The 20,377-nt window shown below is 34.0% G+C and overlaps 1 protein-coding gene across 1 annotated transcript; it reads right to left on the reverse strand.

Moving 5' to 3' along the window:
* Window positions 1–9,859: 9,859 nt before the first annotated feature.
* LOC121255745 (UDP-glycosyltransferase 88A1-like) lies at window positions 9,860–11,461 on the reverse strand. Its single transcript, XM_041156237.1, is given in 2 exon segments — window positions 9,860–10,928; window positions 10,931–11,461. Coding segments are annotated over 2 exon segments (1,428 nt in total). The 5' UTR covers window positions 11,322–11,461; the 3' UTR covers window positions 9,860–9,891.
* Window positions 11,462–20,377: the final 8,916 nt, after the last annotated feature.

Raw genomic sequence — 20,377 nt, forward strand, 5'->3', positions numbered from 1 at the left:
AGGTTCCAGACTGCTCGCTGCCGCCGCTATTTCTAAGACACTGGTTGCCTACGAGCCTCACCGCCTAAGCGACACCGATAACTCTTCGTTCAATACTATATCTCTCTAAATCATCTCTATCCAACCATCTCTCTCTCTCTGTATTTCTTCTTTGCATAACAACAGCTCTTACTTCCTCTTGGTCTGGTAGTCCAATCGCCCTCACCACCTTCGATAAATCTCTCTCTCTCTCTCTCTCTCTCTCTCTCTGAGTGTGTATATACTCTGCCCCAAGATTTATATTTTCATGGAATACGCAGTGCATCGTTGGCCTCTGTTCGTGGGCTCTGTCGCCAACACCATCGTTCTTGTCCCACACCGGTGAGTCTCTTCAATCTTTGTTTTGGCTTCTCCGTCCCTCGATTGTTTGCTACATCTTATTTGTTCTCACTCTCTCAAAATCCAAAATTGTCCCATCTATTAGTGCTTAACCAGTGGAGGATGTGGTATTACATAGCCCCTGTTCGAAGTGCTACCAAGGTAACACCTCTAAATGGTTGTTCAATTTTAGTCCCCACTGTAGTGTGTTAACCACCGTAGGAAATTTGTTTTAACGTTGTTGCTCGGTATCACATGGCATCTTCAACACCCTAAATTCCACAAGCCACTGCACAAGATTAGGTATAATATTCAAAGTATTAAGAGCTTTTCTTTTCTTCTTCTTCTTCTTTCTTTCTTTTTTTCTTTTTTTTTTTTTTTTTTTTTTGTGATATGAATGATTGGAGGTTGCTAGAATTTTATATAATTATGTTGAATGATAAAATCTACAAGTGGTGTTGTTTCTTGTTGGGTTCCTGTTTGACATGTCGGAAGGTCTCATGTAACGCCCCAGTCCCGGATGGGTCGGAGAGTTACTACTTATCCCTTAAAAATCATAAATCACAGTTCAGATATAAACCCTAACTTCTCAATTATACATGAATCTCAATATTTAAAACTCCTACTTCCAAAATAATTAACTATGAACGCCACTAAATCTCAAAATAAACCCCAACCTTCCAAAATACCCAATCAACAAAGAAAAATAGAACTATTGAATAAAATGCTCAGATAGCCAAAGTACCCTCTTTGTATTTATTCCACTATGTTCACGTAGTCTTATGCATGATTTCTAGGGATCTTGATCCTCAGCTGTACCATCAAAATTATCTGAAAAATGTTATGGAGATAAAGAGTGAATTATCAACAACTCAATAAGCAGAGAACATATACTAGTATGCAAACATGAGCCTTTTCAGAAAGTTCGGTATGCAAAAACAAAACATTTCATTTTCATATGCAGATCTCAGAAATGTGTTATCAGAAAATCAAAGCAACTTTTCAATTTGTTCATACTCAAAAACCAACTGTTCATATTCAAAGATCCTTTTCATATTTAAAGACCATTTTCATATTAAAAAACAAAACCATTTTCATATTCAAAAACGCTTTGGCATAACATAACTGAACATCTTCATCTTATCATATCATAGCGTATCGTTTCGTATCATATCATATACCATGTTTAACCCCCATGGTAGGGTTGTGCTATCCTCGGTGGCTAAACCAAGCAATATCATATTGTGAATTTTCCTCTTTTTCAATCTCGAAGCCTAGAGTATGCATGCAGGAAAGAACACATAAAAGACCATTTTGTTTCCAAATGGGTACACTCATATCAAATCATATCATGTTAGTACCAACGATATAACGTGAATCAGTATCATCATATTAGAACCATATTCAGAATCAAAATCAAAATAGATAAGTAAGCCAAAAGTTTTTCATATCCATATTATATGAAACCATGTGCCGAACATATTCATATCATTTTTATATGATCAATAATAGATCCAAAACATTTTATATCACATGTATAAAAATCTCAATTTTCATATTCCCTCTTTTGCACATTTCAAAAACATGTCAAATATTACTCATGTTCACACTATTCATATCAAAAAATATTTTTCTCTTTCATATATGTTGTCATGAGTGAATGCAAAACACATATACTGATGTTGTTTTCACATTTTCTTTTAAAAACATATCATACACATTTTACAAACCAACCTCAGTTTATTTTTCTTTTTATGCAAATCTAGCATAGGATCTCCGCTTACTGGACTTTTAGCTTTTCAGAATTTCTTCACACTAGTACTAAACAAAAATCAATCACCTGTAACAAATAGTCACATAACTTCCATAAATTTTCAATTAACCATGCATTTCGATATTTAAGCCTAAAATGCTAAATTAACCTATTTTTAATTCCTCAAAACCAAAATTTCTCATAATTTCTAAAATGCCATCATTTTTCAAATCCATCAATATCTACTTAATTTCTCGGACTAAAACATTAAATTCTAACTTATTTACTATTGAGGTCCAACTATACAATATAAAATTAGATAACATAATTATATCAAAATCTATTAAAGTAGATGAAGCAAAAATATCATTTAATTAAAATAAACTAAATTAGTATTAAATAAAGTATTTAAAATAAAATTAAAATCTTATCATTCTCTACTGAAATTGGTTGTAAAAATACTTTAATAAGTTGCTTTAAAGACACAAATATTTTCGATATATATTCTTATACCTCAAATAAAACTATGTGAAGCGAGTTTAAAAAGAACTCATGCCCATTGAAATATCCTGATAAGAGGGCATTTGGGGAAATAAAGTTATAATTATGGGTTGTTTGGGAAGACATGCACAAAAGGAAAGAAAACTGAGAACAACCAAGCAACAGAGGTGTCTATACTCATCGAGAGTGGAGGAGCGGTGTGAAGAACTGGGTGGTGAAGGAGATTACGTCGGCGAGGTGGCGGCTGAACACTGAGAGAGAGAGAGTGATGGGAGAGAGACCAACTAATGAGAGAGAGAGAAAGAGAGAGAGAGATTACGGGAGGGAAGAAAGAACAGTGTGAGGGAGAGAGGGAACTCACCGTGAGACCGTGAGAGGCGTGTGACTGACTAGGGATGCCGAAGGTCTTTGGCAGCGATTTCTGTGGGATCCCAACATGGTGAGGTCTCATTGATGGTGGCTTGCAGCGGTTCAAGGTGGTGAAAGTTTGTACTTCGTTTTTGGGAATGAGGAATAGAGGTTTCGCGTGTGGCGTTGCTGTGTGTAGGAGTGGTGTGGCTCACGGTGGTGCAAACAATGGTGGGTTCACGGTAGGGAAAACGAAGTGCTCGGTTTGAAGAGGTAGTAGCAACGGAGTGCTCTGGTAGTTTTCTACATGCTGTGATGAAGATTTGCATATTTACATATATAATTGACTGGAAACCCTAAAGAAAATGAGAGGGAGAGGCGTGCATGTGTCGTGAACATGGTGAAGGCAACCCTAATTTGGAAAACTGATGCACAACTGCTTATCGAGTATATATCCATTATACGAACGGTTGTGGTGAAAGTAGTAGAAAAAGTGAAATGTATGGACTATGGATGGAAACGGACGTGATGGAAGCTATGCACGAGATCTTACGGGCTTGGGGTCTTTGACCCATTTCAAAAATTTGGGCTCACATCTAGTATTGAATAAAGAATAATAAATGGACTTTTTTCCTGAGTTTTGAGCCTTGACACAAGCTCTAAAAATAATCCAACTTGTCCAAAAATTTTTTCTGCCCATAAAAAGATTTTTAACCTAATTATCAAACCTAATGAAAAACAAAATCATATTCCGCCAAATTGAAAATCTTAGGCTGGTAGGCTCTTCCAATGAAAAATTACTTGAATCCCAAATGGGTTTTTTCATACATACAAACCCAAGAAAAATTTTAGAAAGCGAGCTTGGTTTGACCCAGGTGTTACATCTCAAGTTTGTGGTGTTGTGAGCGGAGGAGACTTGATGTGTGCGGTTGTGTGAGTTGAGTTGTTGGCTATTTGAGTTTATATGTGGTTTTTTGGGCTGTTTTGTGTGGTTGTTTGGGCTGTTTGATTCCCTTGAGAATGTAGCTTTTTGTTTGAACCCATGTGATGAATTAATTACGGCTGTGGGGTTATTTGACATGTCAGGTGTAAGTTGGTTGGCTTAAAAATGTGGTTGCTTTGTTTGGCGGGTGTGTGATGAAATAATTACTATTTATGGGCTTGCGTTAATCTATCGTTAGAATCAGATAATTGTTTTTAGTTAGATTGATTTTTTGTTTGTGTAGGTTGTTAATATGTCAATGAATATTTTATGGTTTAGGTGTTGATATTACTAGAGTTTGGGCTCAAGACTTAGATAAGATACTGCGAGAGTCAAGAAAGAGATCCTCCTATATTAGACTTTTCATAAAAGAAAATGGATTGAGATTGATTTTATAAAACCTACATGTTGTTATGAAAAACTTGAAAACAACCTTGGTCATTTTATCTGTATTATTCATGATATCCGTATAAGAAGAAAAAAGTAGTTTCTATTATGACTGGTGTAGGCATGATCAGATTCTTCACATTATGTTCTTAGTTGTATATAAAGAGTGATTATGAAAATCTGAAATTTTGTACATGATTATATAGAGATTATCTGTTTCTATTTAGTACTCTATTATGATATGATGTTGCATCTGAAAACATCTGGTATGACTTTCTATTTCTGCCTTCGTCTCAACCTTACCATGGGTGTAAAATTGAGGTATCGGTTATAATGTTGGTTCCAACATCTATGGTTTTGGTGCACTCACTTTGAAAACAAAGTGGTTTATTTGTGTGATATTTCTTATGTGCACACTAGGGATTTTGAGAATAATAAGAGGAATATTTACATTATATTTAAGCTCGATTGGTCACTAGGATTTGTACAATCCTACCATGAGGGCTAAACATGGAATACACTCTGTTATGATATTGTTCGGTTATGTTTATGCCAAAGGATTTTATATGTTTTATTGCTGTGAATAAATGTTATCTGAAATTCGCTCTAATAATTTGATAATCTATCATGTCTTGCATTTTATACTGCCTTTTGTTTACATACTAATACAGGTTCATTGCTTACTAAGTTGTTGATAACTCATCCAATCACTTTCAATATATTTAGATGATTTTGATGGTTCAGCTGGGAATCAAGAATAGAAAGCATGGGCAGAGTTAGCTGAGAATAGTGGACTGAGTAACTAAGGGTACTATGATTATTGAAGGATTTTAATCAATAGATTGGATATTATTATGTTGATTTGGATTATTGGGATGTTGATATTTTATTGAAACTTTGTGAAATTGTTGATTAATTATGTTGAGGTCCTTGTAGAGGAATATCTATAATTAGTTTGAACAACTAAGTTGATGTTTATAAAGTTTTTGGAGTATATATATTGTATTATTGGAAGATGATTTAGGTAACAGAAACTAACTCCATGGACCTCCGGGTATGAGGCGTTACATATATATTCTATTAAAGAATTATTTATATAAATATAGAACGTAACCTCCTGTAGATTTTGGACATCTAAGGGGTTGTTTGGGAATAAAGATGATTTCATCTCATCTCATTTCAAAATTTCTCGTAATTTCATTTTTAAATATCATTTAAATACAAATACTTTTTAATTTCAAATTTTCAACATTTTCATATAATTATTAACTAATGATTACAAATTTACTAAACTTTTAAGCAAAACATAAAAAATAATACTATTTCAAATTTTAAAACAAAAGAATATTAAAAAAATCTATTTTAATAATTTTTTAATTTAATTTTTTTTAAAATTTAATAAAAGATCATAAGTCAAACTATTTATTATTATTAAAAACATTAGTAGTGAGCTAGGCATAGTCAAATTTTGGCCAAATTGGTTAAGTTTCATTTACATCAAACTCAACAATTCTACTTTAATTTTAGCCATCCCCTTTTCATTGGCCAAATACAATTCTACTTTAATATTTTGGCCATAAAATAAGCTTCTATCTTCATCGTGCATGAAGCACATCTGGAGAAACAAAACATGGACCATTGTTGCTGCAACCTCCCAAAGCTTTGTCGATTCTTTTTTCCATGTAAGCTTCTATATATTACTTGATGTTCATTGTCACAACAAGTTCCTCTGATTGCATGATTTCTTCTTAACATTTCAATAAACTAATAAATATTTTCTAATTTTTCTTAATCGTGAAATTAGACCAAGCCCCGAATAGTAATATTATATATATTACTCTGAAAAAGATTGAAAGACTTGACAAGTAGAAGTAGTAGATTCAGAATGACGGGTGAGAGGTATTTGAGATGGAACCTCCGAGTAGTTTGTACGGAGGCTAATGAGAGGATCCATTGCGGTTGCTTGGACTAGAACAAGTCGAATGGTATAAATTTAGGCTGTCAAAGATGATTTTGTAGTTGTTCTGGATGTTCCGCTACATGATTCATATATCCATAATTTATAGGTACATACGTTAGCTAGCTATGGTTTTGTAGTTTTTCTTTTCCTCTACTGTCTTCCACTTTTTAAGTTGGCTCTGCTTTGAGATATTCTTGTTAAAATTTTAGAGTTTGGAGGCTTATAGTGGAAATTTACTAGATAATCAATATTTTAATATAATAATGATAGATTTGTAAAGTTTTTTATTTAGTGTTTTTAAAAAATAATTAGTTAAATTTATAAAATTAAATTTTCTAATTAAATTTTAGCCAAACTTTGACTAGGACCCTACTACTAGGGTGAAAGTTATTTCATCTAATCTACCAGCATTAAAAATATAAAATTTTAAATATATTATTAACAAATTAATATTCTATTAATTAACTAATATATAATATCAATTAAATAATTATATAGTAATTATATAAGTTAAGAATATAATTTTCATTTAATTTATTATTATTGACCATATAAAATAATTTTTTATTGAATTAGTTACGTAATCTATATTAATAATTCACTTCATTTTAATTTAAAAGTTTAAATAAATTTATTCATTTAAAAAAAATAATTAAACCGAACTGAACAGATCAACCGAATCGAGCTGGACCGATAATTAGGAATGTTGAATCCGGTTCGATCCCGTCCGGAAAAAATGGTCCATCACGCGATTATTTGGAATAGAGAGCTGCTATATAGCATCCACTGTAATGGGTGCACATAATGCACTCACAACGTGGATGTTTTTGGTTCATGTATTTTTTTTTTCACTAGACGGCTTCTCTCGTCTCTCTCATCCCTCTCATCGTCTCTCTCATCGTTTCTCTCTCTCATCTCGACGCTCTCTCTTTCATCAGATCTCTCTCATCCTCTCTCTCCTCGATTCTCTCTCATCAGAACGACTCTCTCTCTCATCTCAGGCTCTCTCTCTCATCTTGGGTTCTCTCTCTCCTCAACTCTCTTTCTCTCATCTCCGCTCTCTCTCTCATCTTGAGCTCTCTCTCTCTCTCCTCGACTCTCTCTCATTCCTCATGCTCTCTCTCTCATTTCCGCTCTCTCTCTTATCAATTCTCTCAGTCTATAATAATTTTAAATTTGAGAGATAAATATTATAAAGTGTTTTCATTATTTGATTTATGCCATCTAAGATGTGCAGCGGCTACACCTACTACAGCAGCTTCTCTCCGGAGTTTTTCTTTGGAACAGTCCACCGTTGGGCGGTGACTGTTGAGGCATTCAATGGAATAATGTCTTTTGTACTGATCCTTGGTAATGTTGGTTGTGTTAGGTTGATTTTGTTAGGGAGGGTAGCGTTCGTTTTAGGTTGGTTGGGCTCCCTTTCTCACGTCCCCGCTCGATAACAGTAGATGGTCTATTAGTAGGATAATAATCGGATTGTTATCTGAGACTATCTATTTTTTTTTATTTTTTTATTTTTTTAAATTTTATTATTATTATTATTTTTTATTTAATGATTAATAAAGTTACTATTAAAAAATTTGTATATTTTTTTAATTTTTAAATAATTAAAGATAATAAAAATATATTTAAAAATGTTATAAAAAATAAAAATTTAAATAAATTATAAAATAATAAATAGGTAATAGAAAATAATAAACCTATTATTATATGGAATCGGTCCATTATTAAAAGTAGATCATCGATTGGGTACTGGATTTGTCCCTTTCCAGCTTTTATCAACAAATTTTCCACCGAAAGCAGGCTGTTCTACTTGCGCCATCATTACTCTTTATTTTTATATAAAAATAAATAAATTGCACCTGGGACTCCATCGTAACTTTTCCTCATCTTAATTTGCCAAAATGAAATTTGGCATCTGATCTTTTATATTGATCCGAAAACATATTGGTTATTTTGAGTAAGGAAACTATAATAAAATATAGGAATTACAAAAATGAATTTTATAAATCTATGTGACTTGAGATTACCCGTTAAATTATAAAATTATTTTTATTATAAAATAGATTTAATAAATAAGAAAAAATCATATTATTTTATGAGATAATTTTTATATAATCTATTTGTGACTCTTTGAATAATAAATAACATGAAACTAATTATACCAAAGAAGCTCGAGTCAGACTAATTAGTCAATCCCAAGCTTTGTTCTAGTTATGATCATAGTTCAAATAACAAGTCTTTCTCACAAGGTAATTGAGATTAAAATCTTGTATCATTTAGAATAGGAGAATGAATTTTAGTTTAAGAAATAAAAGGAAAAAGAATTATGAAAAAATATATAGCAGAACCTTAATTTTAAACCAACACACATGAAGACCCCATTTGAAAGTTGGGTTCAATTAAGATCAACTTAATTTAATCTAATTTTAAACTAATATCTAAATACTTAATTCTCAAATCATTAAACTAATATCAATTCAAAACTTTTTTACACGCAAGTCTCACAATATTTTTCAACTTTTCATAAATATATTTAAATTCATCTTAATATTTCAATACATCTAAATTTATATTAAATAAATTTTATTAAATTCACTTCACTATCTCAACTTTTTAATATTTATAAAAAAGTTAAGTCATCTCAACTCTAACAAAAATAACATTTCTACTCATCACGATGGTCAGTACTTTCAAATAAACTAGAAGGCTATTTGCTGGAATCCTTGATGTCTTGGTAATTGATTGATTTTATTTTTAATATATATTAACAAGAAGACGATATGTCGATGTAGCCAAGGTATTGAAGTATTTTAATCCATCGAAAAGATCCAAAGCCACGTGATCATCTGCTCAACTCCCATTCAAGGACCAATAATTATTTGACTGTATATCTATTATAATTTAACTTATTTTATCTAATTATTATATTATTAAAAAAATTTTAAATAAAATAAAATAAAAAAATTATTTTTTTTTAAATTTTAAATAAAAATAATTTAAAAAATATATATTTTAATAATATTTTATTTAATTTTTAATTTTAATATCAACTCATCTCATTTATTTTTTAAAATAAAAAAAATATAAATAAATAAAATACTTTAATTATAAAAAAATTATATAAAAATAAATTTATAAATTGTTATGATTTGATATAATATGTTAAATTTTAAAATTATTTTTAATATAAAATAGATTTAATAATATATTAATTTATAAATTTATTTTTAAGTAGAATATTTGAGTTGTCAAACAAATAACATGACAGAATTCAGCACTTAAGTTAACCAAAGGTGACGGCCGGGGCCATGCCAGCGATCGAGTTGAATGCAGTTGCGTAAAGAGCTCCAGTAATTGATTTTTGGACTATTCAAAGATCAGTGAGTGAGTGACCAAATATTAATTTAACTTTATTTCATTAGACGTGGTTGGATGCAAGAAAGTAAAGCCGCAATGGCATCTCCCCAGCACCGGATTCAAATCCCTGACCTGGCCTTCGACCAAACTTGCCTGATCAACGAAATAGTAATGACAATATAATAACTACGTACATACAAGATCAGAATCGAACCCTCCATTCTAGAAACAGATCGGATCGACTCAACTGGTATTTTTCCACGACTCAAAGAAGTTGTTCAGTGCCACGCGCGATGATCCCTCCTCCTCATTGAGTACAGTTTTAGCTTCGTTTTTCATAGCCAAGGTTCTCTCCCTGATTAACTTACCTTTGTCCGAGTCCATTAGCTCTCTGACTCGCTTCTCCACCTCGGCTGCGCTCACAAACCCGTTCTCCGACTCGTTCATTGGCAAAGCAATTCTCATTTCTTTCACCATTGACACCCTATTGATCCTTTGCTCAGCATAGAGCGGCCAAGCGATCATCGGCACACCCGCGCATATCGATTCCAATACCGAGTTCCATCCACAATGTGTCACAAATCCACCCACCGCCTCGTGATTCAATACGGCCACTTGTGGTGCCCAGGACTTCACTACCAGTCCCCTCTCCTTGGTCCTCTCCAAGAAACCCTCAGGAAGCAACGAGTCCAAGTCTGGCTCATGAGATTGGACAGAGGTGGCCAAGCTATGGGCCTGAGTAGGCGGATTGCGTAGCACCCACAAGAACCTTATGCCGCTCTTTTCCAACCCTAAAGCTATCTCCTTCAGCTGTTCCGTTGAGAACAACCCCAAGCTTCCAAAACATAAAAACACGACGCTTTGACTCGGTTGCAATTCGAGCCAATTTAAGCACTCAGGCACAGTCACGTGACCGCCAGTACTATTATCAATAGATGCTATCAGTGGCCCTACGCAGTAAATAGGAGGCGTGGGACCGTCAGGGATGCATTGTCCATTTGACAGAGCTCCGATAGCTCTCGATTCCAGCGACTGAAAAGTGTTGACGAGTATTCCTGCTGATTTAGCCACGATGATCGAGCAATCTAGAAAGTAATCGTACGCCTTGTCAAAACGGTCGAGAACAGGTTTCGGCACATCCGAGGATGGCACGGGTGGTGCGCCGGGAAACTCAAGAAGGGTGTTAAGGTCTTTGAAGCTTTTAGTGGTGTTTCTGTGCAAGGTTGGAAAGTATAGGAAGAAAGCAAGACTACTGGCAGGGGAAGTGAAGTAGTAGTAGCCGGGATGTTGAGGTTGGTTGCAACAGAGAGAGCTTGAGAGCAGAAGAAGTCCATGATGAGGGCGTGGATGGAGTAACGTTCGGAGATAGATACGAGAGATTGGTGAACATTGGTGTTGTTGAGACGGAGGAGCTCAAAGGTAAGGGTTTCATGGTGGGGAGAAATGGTGGGTGGGAGAGTAACGTTGGGGAGACTGTGAAAGGTAATGGAAGGGATGGTGGCAGAGACAGAGGATATGTAAGGAGTGGTGGAACCAGCGTTGTAGGGTGGGGGGGCAACGAGTATGTGGATAGTGAGGGAAGACCGGTGGGTTAGAATTAGTTTTCCAAGCTCCACCATGGAGATCAGATGCCCTATGGCTGGTGTTGGGTACAGAACTATTGCCTCCTCCATCTTTGTGACCAAAGACTGACCGTATCTGAGGTTGTGGTGGCTGAGAAACACAATCGTCACCACGCAGGCCACCTTCTCTTTCAGATAAAATTTTTATGTAGTCTCTGACATGCAACAAGTGGAAGGGACAGCCTTTTTAAAAAAGTGAACAAGTTTGTCCTCACGTAGATATCGAGATCGGCACGGCCTAACTTGTACTCAACAGAAAAGATTCGACCGGATTGTCCACGTCACGTGTGTGGTGTATGAAATTTGAACCGGCAGATGAGTGGCTTTTCTCGAAACCGATCGATTTCTAGATCGGGCTCAACAAGTACTCATTTTGGACGCTTTTGTGCAGTTATTCAGTAGTAAGTCCATTGTTAATCGGTTCATGCACCAAAGCGTTCGAAGACTCGGAACTATATTTTTTTAAACGATTGTCTCTGTCATATTAATTTATCATAAAAGAATCCAAAAAAGTATCATTCAATCGTTCAAAAAATGTTAAACACGTCCGACACAAGCGTTTAATCCATGCGTCAGGAATGAACTCAGACCACGCACTATCTTTTCTTCTTTTCTCTCTCTTTAGAATTAACGTGCCTTGACCACTCATTTGCCTCATTCTACGCCAGACAGGCGACCTTTAGTTGTGTCAGGGAAGGTTAAATTGAGTTGAATTATGTTGATACGATAGAATATTATTTTTTAATATTATTATTATTTTAAAATTTAAAAGAATTAAATTATTTATTATATTTTATATTAAAATGTAGAAAAATTATAATGATGAGTTGAGATAGGTTTAGGATCCAAACGAAACAATCTCTATTTATTTTAAATCAATTATAGATATGATTCATTATTTTTTTAATTTTTTATAAAAAAATTAAACTCATCTCAATTTATTTCATACATTTTAATTTAAAAAATTAAACTCATCTCAATAAAATCTATAAAATAATATTATTTACAATTCAATTTAACTCATTCCAACATTCATTACTTTTATTTTGCATATATACACAATCACATAAACTATGTACTTACCTTCTCTGGTTGGTGAAGAGTGCCCCAAGTGAGATATCTCTTGATACAGCACCAAACTGATTATAGGTAAGAGAAATGATAGTCATAATAGTGAATGTGTAATTAATATTACACAATCACTTTAAAAAATATGAAAAAATATGAAATATATATAAAAAAAATTAATTTTTTAATAATAAATTTCATTCTTTTTAAAAAAAATTATACGATATTTACACATTTTATAATTATATATAACATTACTTTATAAGTAATGACTTTTTTGTCAGAATTACACTTGCCTGGTTGTCGGCTTCACAACTACGATCTCAAGATTTAATTTCTTACGTTAATTTTACGTATATCAACGTTCTTGATCTTTCCTTCGACAACTTTGGAGATTCAAAATTTGCTTCGTTATATAATCTTATTTCTCTAAGAGCGGTCTTATTAGATTAGTTAAAATTAAAGTATATTTTTTTATGAATATAAGATAAATTTAACTTTTAACTATTTCATTCACATAAGTCTCTATATTAAAATAGCCATTTTTTCATTATATGATAATAAAATAATAAAAGATAAATTTGACTTTGGTTATTCACATTAAATCTCTACATTAGATTATTCATTTAATAATGAGTAATTAATAATTTCAAAAATATTTTAATTTTTTTAATTATGAAAATATTTTATTTTATCATATTTTACTATTCATAATATTATATATTAATTAGTAATCATATTCTAATTAAATTATGGGTTAAAAAAATTATATTTTTTCAATTGTCATTTAATGCTATAACCACAAACGTCTAATTAAACTTATCTAAAATTCTATATAAATGTCTTAATTTACAAACCAATCCAATATTTCCCATCCAACTATATTTTTTTTTACCAAATTTTCTTCTACCATATAATTTTTTTACCAAACTTTCTTCTATCTAATAATCATATGTACTAAATTTTTCATCTAATAATCATATGTACCAAACTTTCTTCTACCATTTGTAGAGCTTCTTTTGGTTTTTTTTTTTTTTTCTTTACAGGTTCGCACAGCTTCTTCATTTCGAGCAAAGTATAGAAAACCTCTCTATCTGTACAACTTCAAATATTAAATACAGCTTCATCCACAAAATACACAAAATATAGCTTTGTATTTCCACAAAATACATTCAGGTCTTATCCACATTCAAACAAAATATATTCAGGTCTTAACTACATTCCCACAAAATATATTCACGTCTTATCCACATTTTCACAAAATACATTCAGGTCTTATCCACAAAATACATTGGTAGGACTTTGTAATAGCATGCTATGCAATGCAACCAAACAAGCAAGTTTACCACAAACTTCAAATTTCAAAGTAGAGAAACTACCGTAGTTGTAGTTTATTCAAATGTAAAGTTGAAATTTAAATTCTTGCTATTCTATTACAATAGGTCTTTTATAAATTCTGTGCAATCCTTATGGAAACAGAGTAGAGAAATATACACAAACAGATTTGTAAAAATTTTTGCTTTTTCTTTGTATACACAAACAGAAACAAAGTAGCGAATTTTTTCACAAACAAATTTCTATAAATTTTTTATTTTTCTCGCAATACACAAACAAATGTGTAATCCTCACGGAAACAGATTTACATGCAACCCCTCAATCATAAACAGAGACAGAATTCAAGATATACAAACAGCTAAACCCATCTACAATCAAAGATTAGGGTTTGGAGAAGAGGAATGCGAGGGATTGCGAGGTGCGGAATAAAGTTAGGGATCATCAAGAGAATCGAATCTTATACATGGAAAGAGATTACCTTAGCTTCGAAGAAGCAGATCGGCGAGAGAAATAGGAGTTTTGGTCATTTCCGTCCAGAGTAGGAGTGCGGTGGCGCGATGGTGTTATGCCGTTGTTGCCGACGAGACATGGGGTGGTGGTGCGGTGGTGGGTCTCTATGGTCGAAGATGAAATACTCGGGGCCTTGGTGCGAAGGGCGTCTGGGTTTTGCGAGGGAAGAAAGAAAACCGTGAGAAGGGGAAAACTCGAGACTACAGTAGTTGATAGAGACTGAGAGAGAGAGAAACAAATAATATAAAATGGATTTGATGAATGAATAGTGTGTTTCAAATTTGGAAATTATTTTAGATATTACTGTAGCTATATTAAATATTTGGAATATAGCTATTTCAATGTGATACATTTTATAGCTCAATAGCTAAATTCTTATTGGATTTAGCTTTTAGCTAATTCAATGAGAGTGCTCTAAGTTCTCTTGTTACCCTCAATTTAGATTCGAGTGTTATTGAGGTTCAAATTCAGTTACTTTTGAAAACATCATTCACATGACTAACCCGAGAAATCTATATCTTTCTGGTAACGTATTATTTAACACATGATCTAACTGGCTATACAATATACACTATAATAGAAACCGTCATTTGAGATGAAATTTTTCATCTCAAAAGATTGGGGTTTTGTCTCAGAGGAGAATTTAATTTTGTCCAAAATTTGTCCTAGATAGCCTATCGCGAAAGACATTTTGATACAAGAAAAAATTTCATCTAAGAAAAGATCTTTTGGGACGAAAATTTTCCGACCCATTTGAAATCCTTTTGAAAGCAAAAAAAGTTCGAGATGAAAGCATTTCGTCCCTAACTACCATTCGAATGGCTAACTTTATTTTGAACATAGAATATTGTTTGAACGGTTATGATATGCGGCTGGTATTCAAATACTTTAGTCACATTCGAATGGGTTGGGAAACTTTCAAATGTGATCGGAGGTTGTTCGAATAATGAAGACATGCTCGTTCGAATAAGATTAATTTGTATTCGAATGTTGAGATAGTATATGGTTCAAAGGTATGCAGTAACCATTCGAATAAGAAAGTTCCTAATTTGAATAACATAATAATAAGGGTGATGGAACATTCGAATAAGAAACATCATTTACGTTTGAAAAGAAGTGGGTTCGTTTAAAAAAAAGGGGTACGCATTCGGATGGGATGAACATATATGGTTCGATTAGCGATTACAACGTTTTGAACATAAATAGGGTATGCTTTTGAGTAAATGAAGTTCCATTCGAACAATAGACAGTAAACTTGAAATTCAAACACAATATATAATCCAGCAATTGTTCATGAAAATGTTACGAAACTACAATCAAACTCTAAGTTAGGGTCATGACACAAAATATTAAAACAAAATTACAAAATGTGTGAAATGGAACTGGAGACATAAAATGTTAGAATCTTTGAAGGAGTTCTTCGGGCGTGGAATAAAAATATTTTTGGATGGACTACTTCCCATATTCAACGAATGGAAGAGAGGATTGGATCTTTGGAGGAGCATCTACAAGTTGGTTTTTCGGAAGACGTCAAGGCTGATTTATTGGCTTGTAGAGTAGAATTATCTGCTTGGTTGAGTAGGGAGGAAATGCATTTGGCCCAACAAGCGAAGCAAGGATAGATTGAGAAAAGGGAGGTTAGTGCAGGTTTGTTTCGGATTATGTCTCGAAAAAATTATAAGGAGGTGAAGGAAATGAGAATAAGTGACGACATATGGTTGAAGTCCCCGAAAGAGGTTCACGTGGGGGCGATAGACTATTTTCAGCATTTTTTGGCATCTCATCATTCCTCGTCTTTACCAGTTCTCTCTTTGTTAGTGGAGAAGGTAATCCAAAATGAGGATAATGTGACTTTAGTAGAGCTTCCTTCAATCCAAGAAATTAAAAAGGTTTTGTTTACTATTCCAACTGATGGTAGTCTGAACAAGATTTATCATCTGCAATTGGATAGAGTCCGTTCTTAACTTGTCCTTGGAGTAGTAGTCGCCCGTGTTGTTCTCCTTCACAGAAAAATCATTTCCAGTCAACATAAAATAGCAATTATTGTCTAAACAGAATCGATTGATAGAAATTAGATTTGAGGAAGCATTTGGACAATGAAGAACATTGGATAGAGTAAAATTGGAATTATTTGAGGTGAGAGATGTGGTACCCATATTTTGAATTACCAAACCTGAGCCATTTCCAACTGTGATAGTTTCTTCTCCTTCATAGGGCTACGAAATGGTGAGATTTGCCGTATTACTGGTAATGTGGGCATTGGCCCCACTGTCTACATACCATACACGTTGAACATAAGAAGTGTTACCTTCAGCTGCCATAGACACAAGGTCCGATGGTGGTAAGCGGCCTTGATAGGAGAAATTAAACCAGTTATAGCAATCAAGGGCCATGTGACCCTTTTTATTACAGATTTGACCAGTGGGTCTTGGGTCACCAGAGTGAGAGCATCGGTCCTGTTGTTAAAGGGCCCCATATGAGCTGGTGAACGAGCATTGGGCATAGGCGAACAAGTTGGGGTTGAAAAGCCAAGGCCTTTAGTCTTCTTTTGTGCCATTTGTCTGGAATGAGTTTGGGCTACAAAAGCAAAGTTAGTTTCAGAAATAATAGATGAGCTAGAGTTCTCCATCAACGTTTCAAAGTTCAGAAGTTCAGTCTGAAAATCGTCCAGAGTAAAGTCCTTGTCCCTGGTTGCAAAGGTCAAAGCAGTGACAAAGGGCATGAACTATGGCTTGAGCCCACTCAAGAGATAGGTGATGAGATCCTGCTCATCTACTAGTTTGATGACAACGGACAACTGATCTGAGAAGAGCTTGGCCTCTTCGATGTACGATAGACAGGTACGGTTCCCCTGTGAAATGGTTTGAAGTTGTCGTTTGAGGAAGGCAATGAGAGACTGTGAAGTCGAGGATAAGCGGGCTTGAAGGGCATCCCATACCTGCTTGGAAGTTTCCAGATTAAGAACTGTGGAAACAAGTTTTTCAATAATGGAGGCATAGAGCCAACTAAGAACACTATTGTCTTTCTTCTACCAGCAAGTGAACTCCGAATTCGGGGAGCCGTCGGGCAGAGTCTTGGCTGGAGCAGGATTGGTACCATCAATAAGACCAACCATGTCATGACTCTTTAGAAAAATAAGAAATTGGATCTGCCAGGTAAGATAATTGGGGTCATCCAATTTCTGAAACTGTGGTGTAGTTTGAAAGGAAGAGGCCATTGTGTTTGGATATTGTGGTGCAGAAGCTGGGTTGTAGGATCGTGTTTGTTAGGCATAAGCCTTAGCTGGCTGATACCATGTAAGAACTTATAAAACGGTAGTGAATAGCGAAAACATAGAGGCCAACTTAAGCTCTCCTTCATCTTCATTTGATTTAAATAATACAGTTTATGAGAGGTTATAGCTTTACAAGAATAAATATAGAAATATACAAAGATGGAAAGAAGACTTTTTGCATGATACAAGGGAAAGGAGAAATCAAGGAAGCAGATCACGCTGGTTCTGGAGGTGATTGGATTGCTGCTATAGAGTTGGCAGGAGTCTCAGCTACAAGTGTGGGATTTCCAGTTGGTCTAACATTTCAATGATGCTTTAAGTGTGGATGATAGAGTTCGGCAAATTGGTATCCCAATTGTATCAAAGTGCAGTTGCTGTGTAAAAGGGCTTATGAGGATTTAAATCATGTCTTGGCAACTGGGAAGTGGCTAAGAAAATTTGGAGCATATGTGCTGTTCAGGTTGGTATGCTCAAGAATCAGTTTCGGACGTGGAAGGAAACGATGCAAGCTTGGTTTGCGAGGGCTTCAAAATCTTCTACTAAGGGGTAGTTAATTGGGCTTATTCCATCTATTGTTACTTGGCGTCTTTGGATGCATCGTCGTAAAGCAAGAATAGAAGATAAGATAGAGTCAGTGGAGGATGTGTGGCAGAATGTAAAATTCCGGTTAGTTAAAATTAGTAGGAGGCTAAAGGCTTCAAAACTCTTGTCTATGAGAGATGAGAAAATCCTGGCTAATCTACAAATTCCTCTTAAGGTGCAGCGGCAAAAATGTGTACAGCTTGTGCGATGACATCGTCCGAAGGCAGGGTGGGTAAAACTAATTGTTGATGGAAGAGGTCGTGGTAATCCTGGAAAGGCTAGTGCAAGTGGGATAATAAGAGTTGATGCAGGTAATTTATTGTTTGCCTATGCCACTCCTCTTGTGCATGGTACTAGTAATTTTGCAGAGTTTATGGCCATCTTCCATGGAGTTAGACATTTGAGGAACCTGGGTTTTACCTATGTTGAACTGGAGATGGATTCCCGCATTGTGGTAAATTGGTTCAAATCTTCTTCATGCCCTATTTGGTATTTAGAAGATTATTGGGATGAGCTTATGGTGATGCTTTCTAAATTAATTTTGCCATTCATCATATTTATAGGCAGGGGAATTCTCTGGGGGATTTTGTTGCTCGCTTGGGATCAGTGGATTGGGATGCTTGTTGGGATTCGTTTGACTCTATTCCACATCTACTTAGGGGCTTGATTCATACTGATAAACTTGAGCTTCCGTATGTTAGGCATATTTTTAATTGATGGTTGGGGTTTTGGTTATGTATTCTTTTGTTTTGGTGGTGTAATGTGCTTTGCTATAAGGCTTCCATCTGCTGTAAGTAAGGACTAATAAAAGTATTTTTACTGCTAAAATATATGTATATATATATATATATATATATATACACACACACAACTTCTAAGGTATTCACAAAAATCTATTCACAAGTTCGGCTAGAGCCATTAAATTCTAAATAATTACAAATATAAATACTCTAACAAAAACTAAAAAATAACTAAAATATGACCATAAGAAAACTCTGTATGACAAAAACCATCTTCAAGCAACAAAAACATCAAGTTCCAAAACTTCCAACCTCAAGTGACCAAACCAAGTCCACTCTGGGATCTTTGGGTTAAAATCTATCACTTTAAAGGAATGAACTTCTAAAATTCTGAAAAAATATGTGAAATGAAGTGGTGAACTGCCACGTGTTTAGTAAGTAGCAATTTAATGAGGGTGTGAGAGTTGACAATTTTCTTGAATATAAGAGAGTGAATAAATTTCCATAAAATAATGTGAGCAATATAAAATTTTATCTCAACCACCTTTCAATCTTTTTCTTTGTTTTATTAATCTCAACTAATATATTCAGCCAAATATCACATTTAAGATCACATGATAATAGGAAAATCACCAATATACCACAAAGATATCATGCCACGAAGATAACATGCCACGAGGGCATCAATATATCACAAAAATTTCATGCCACAAAGACATCATGCCACGAGGAATGTCAAATATGTCATGGAAACATTCATATCATGGGCTCAATAATAAATAGTATGCTCATATTTAACTTTCAATTTAATAAGCCACATAGCATTTTTCAAATATTCCAATCATTACAAAATTTGCACAAATTCCACAAGCAAAGCCAAAATAGCATAAGAATGTGCACAAATCCAAAATTTACATAAGTTTGAAATATAATACCCAAATGCACAATTCCAAACAAGACCATCTATTCTTTTATTAAAAACCCATTAAATAACCACTTATCTTGATTTTTGCTCAAAATAATCATGATATTCCTTGGCCAGCTGTCCCTCAGAACCTATTTTAAGGTCATTATAATGCGTCAACTTCTACACTAAAAATGATCTCACTTAGTTCTAAAATTTCACACAATCCTTAATAACATGAATTTAAACTTATTCTAAAAGATTATCACTCAAAATTGATAAATTCCAACACTAAAACTTGAATATTAAGTTCATCTTCAATATACCTTAAGAGGCTAATCAACTAGGTATATTCTCAACAATTTAAAACACCAAATCTTAACAAATTTTATACTTAAATTTCATTAAATATACTCGATGAGAATTTATCCAATATTGTCGGTGATGGTGATGAAACAGTAAGAAACAATGGCAATGGGCAGAGGTTACATAGAGAGAGAAATTATATATATGTACCGTTTAGAGAGAGAGGAAAGAGAGTCAAAAAATATATATATATATATATGTATACATTCTGGGGGAGAGAGAGAGATACGAGATGGGGGGGGGGGAAGAATTTTGAGTGTGAGAGAATTGGACAGAGAGAGAGAGAGAGAGAGAGAGAGAGAGAGAGAGAGGCGTGTAAGAGTGTCCC

Source organism: Juglans microcarpa x Juglans regia, chromosome 3D (genome assembly GCF_004785595.1).
Source record: "Juglans microcarpa x Juglans regia isolate MS1-56 chromosome 3D, Jm3101_v1.0, whole genome shotgun sequence".
NCBI classification, from domain to species: Eukaryota; Viridiplantae; Streptophyta; class Magnoliopsida; order Fagales; family Juglandaceae; genus Juglans; species Juglans microcarpa x Juglans regia.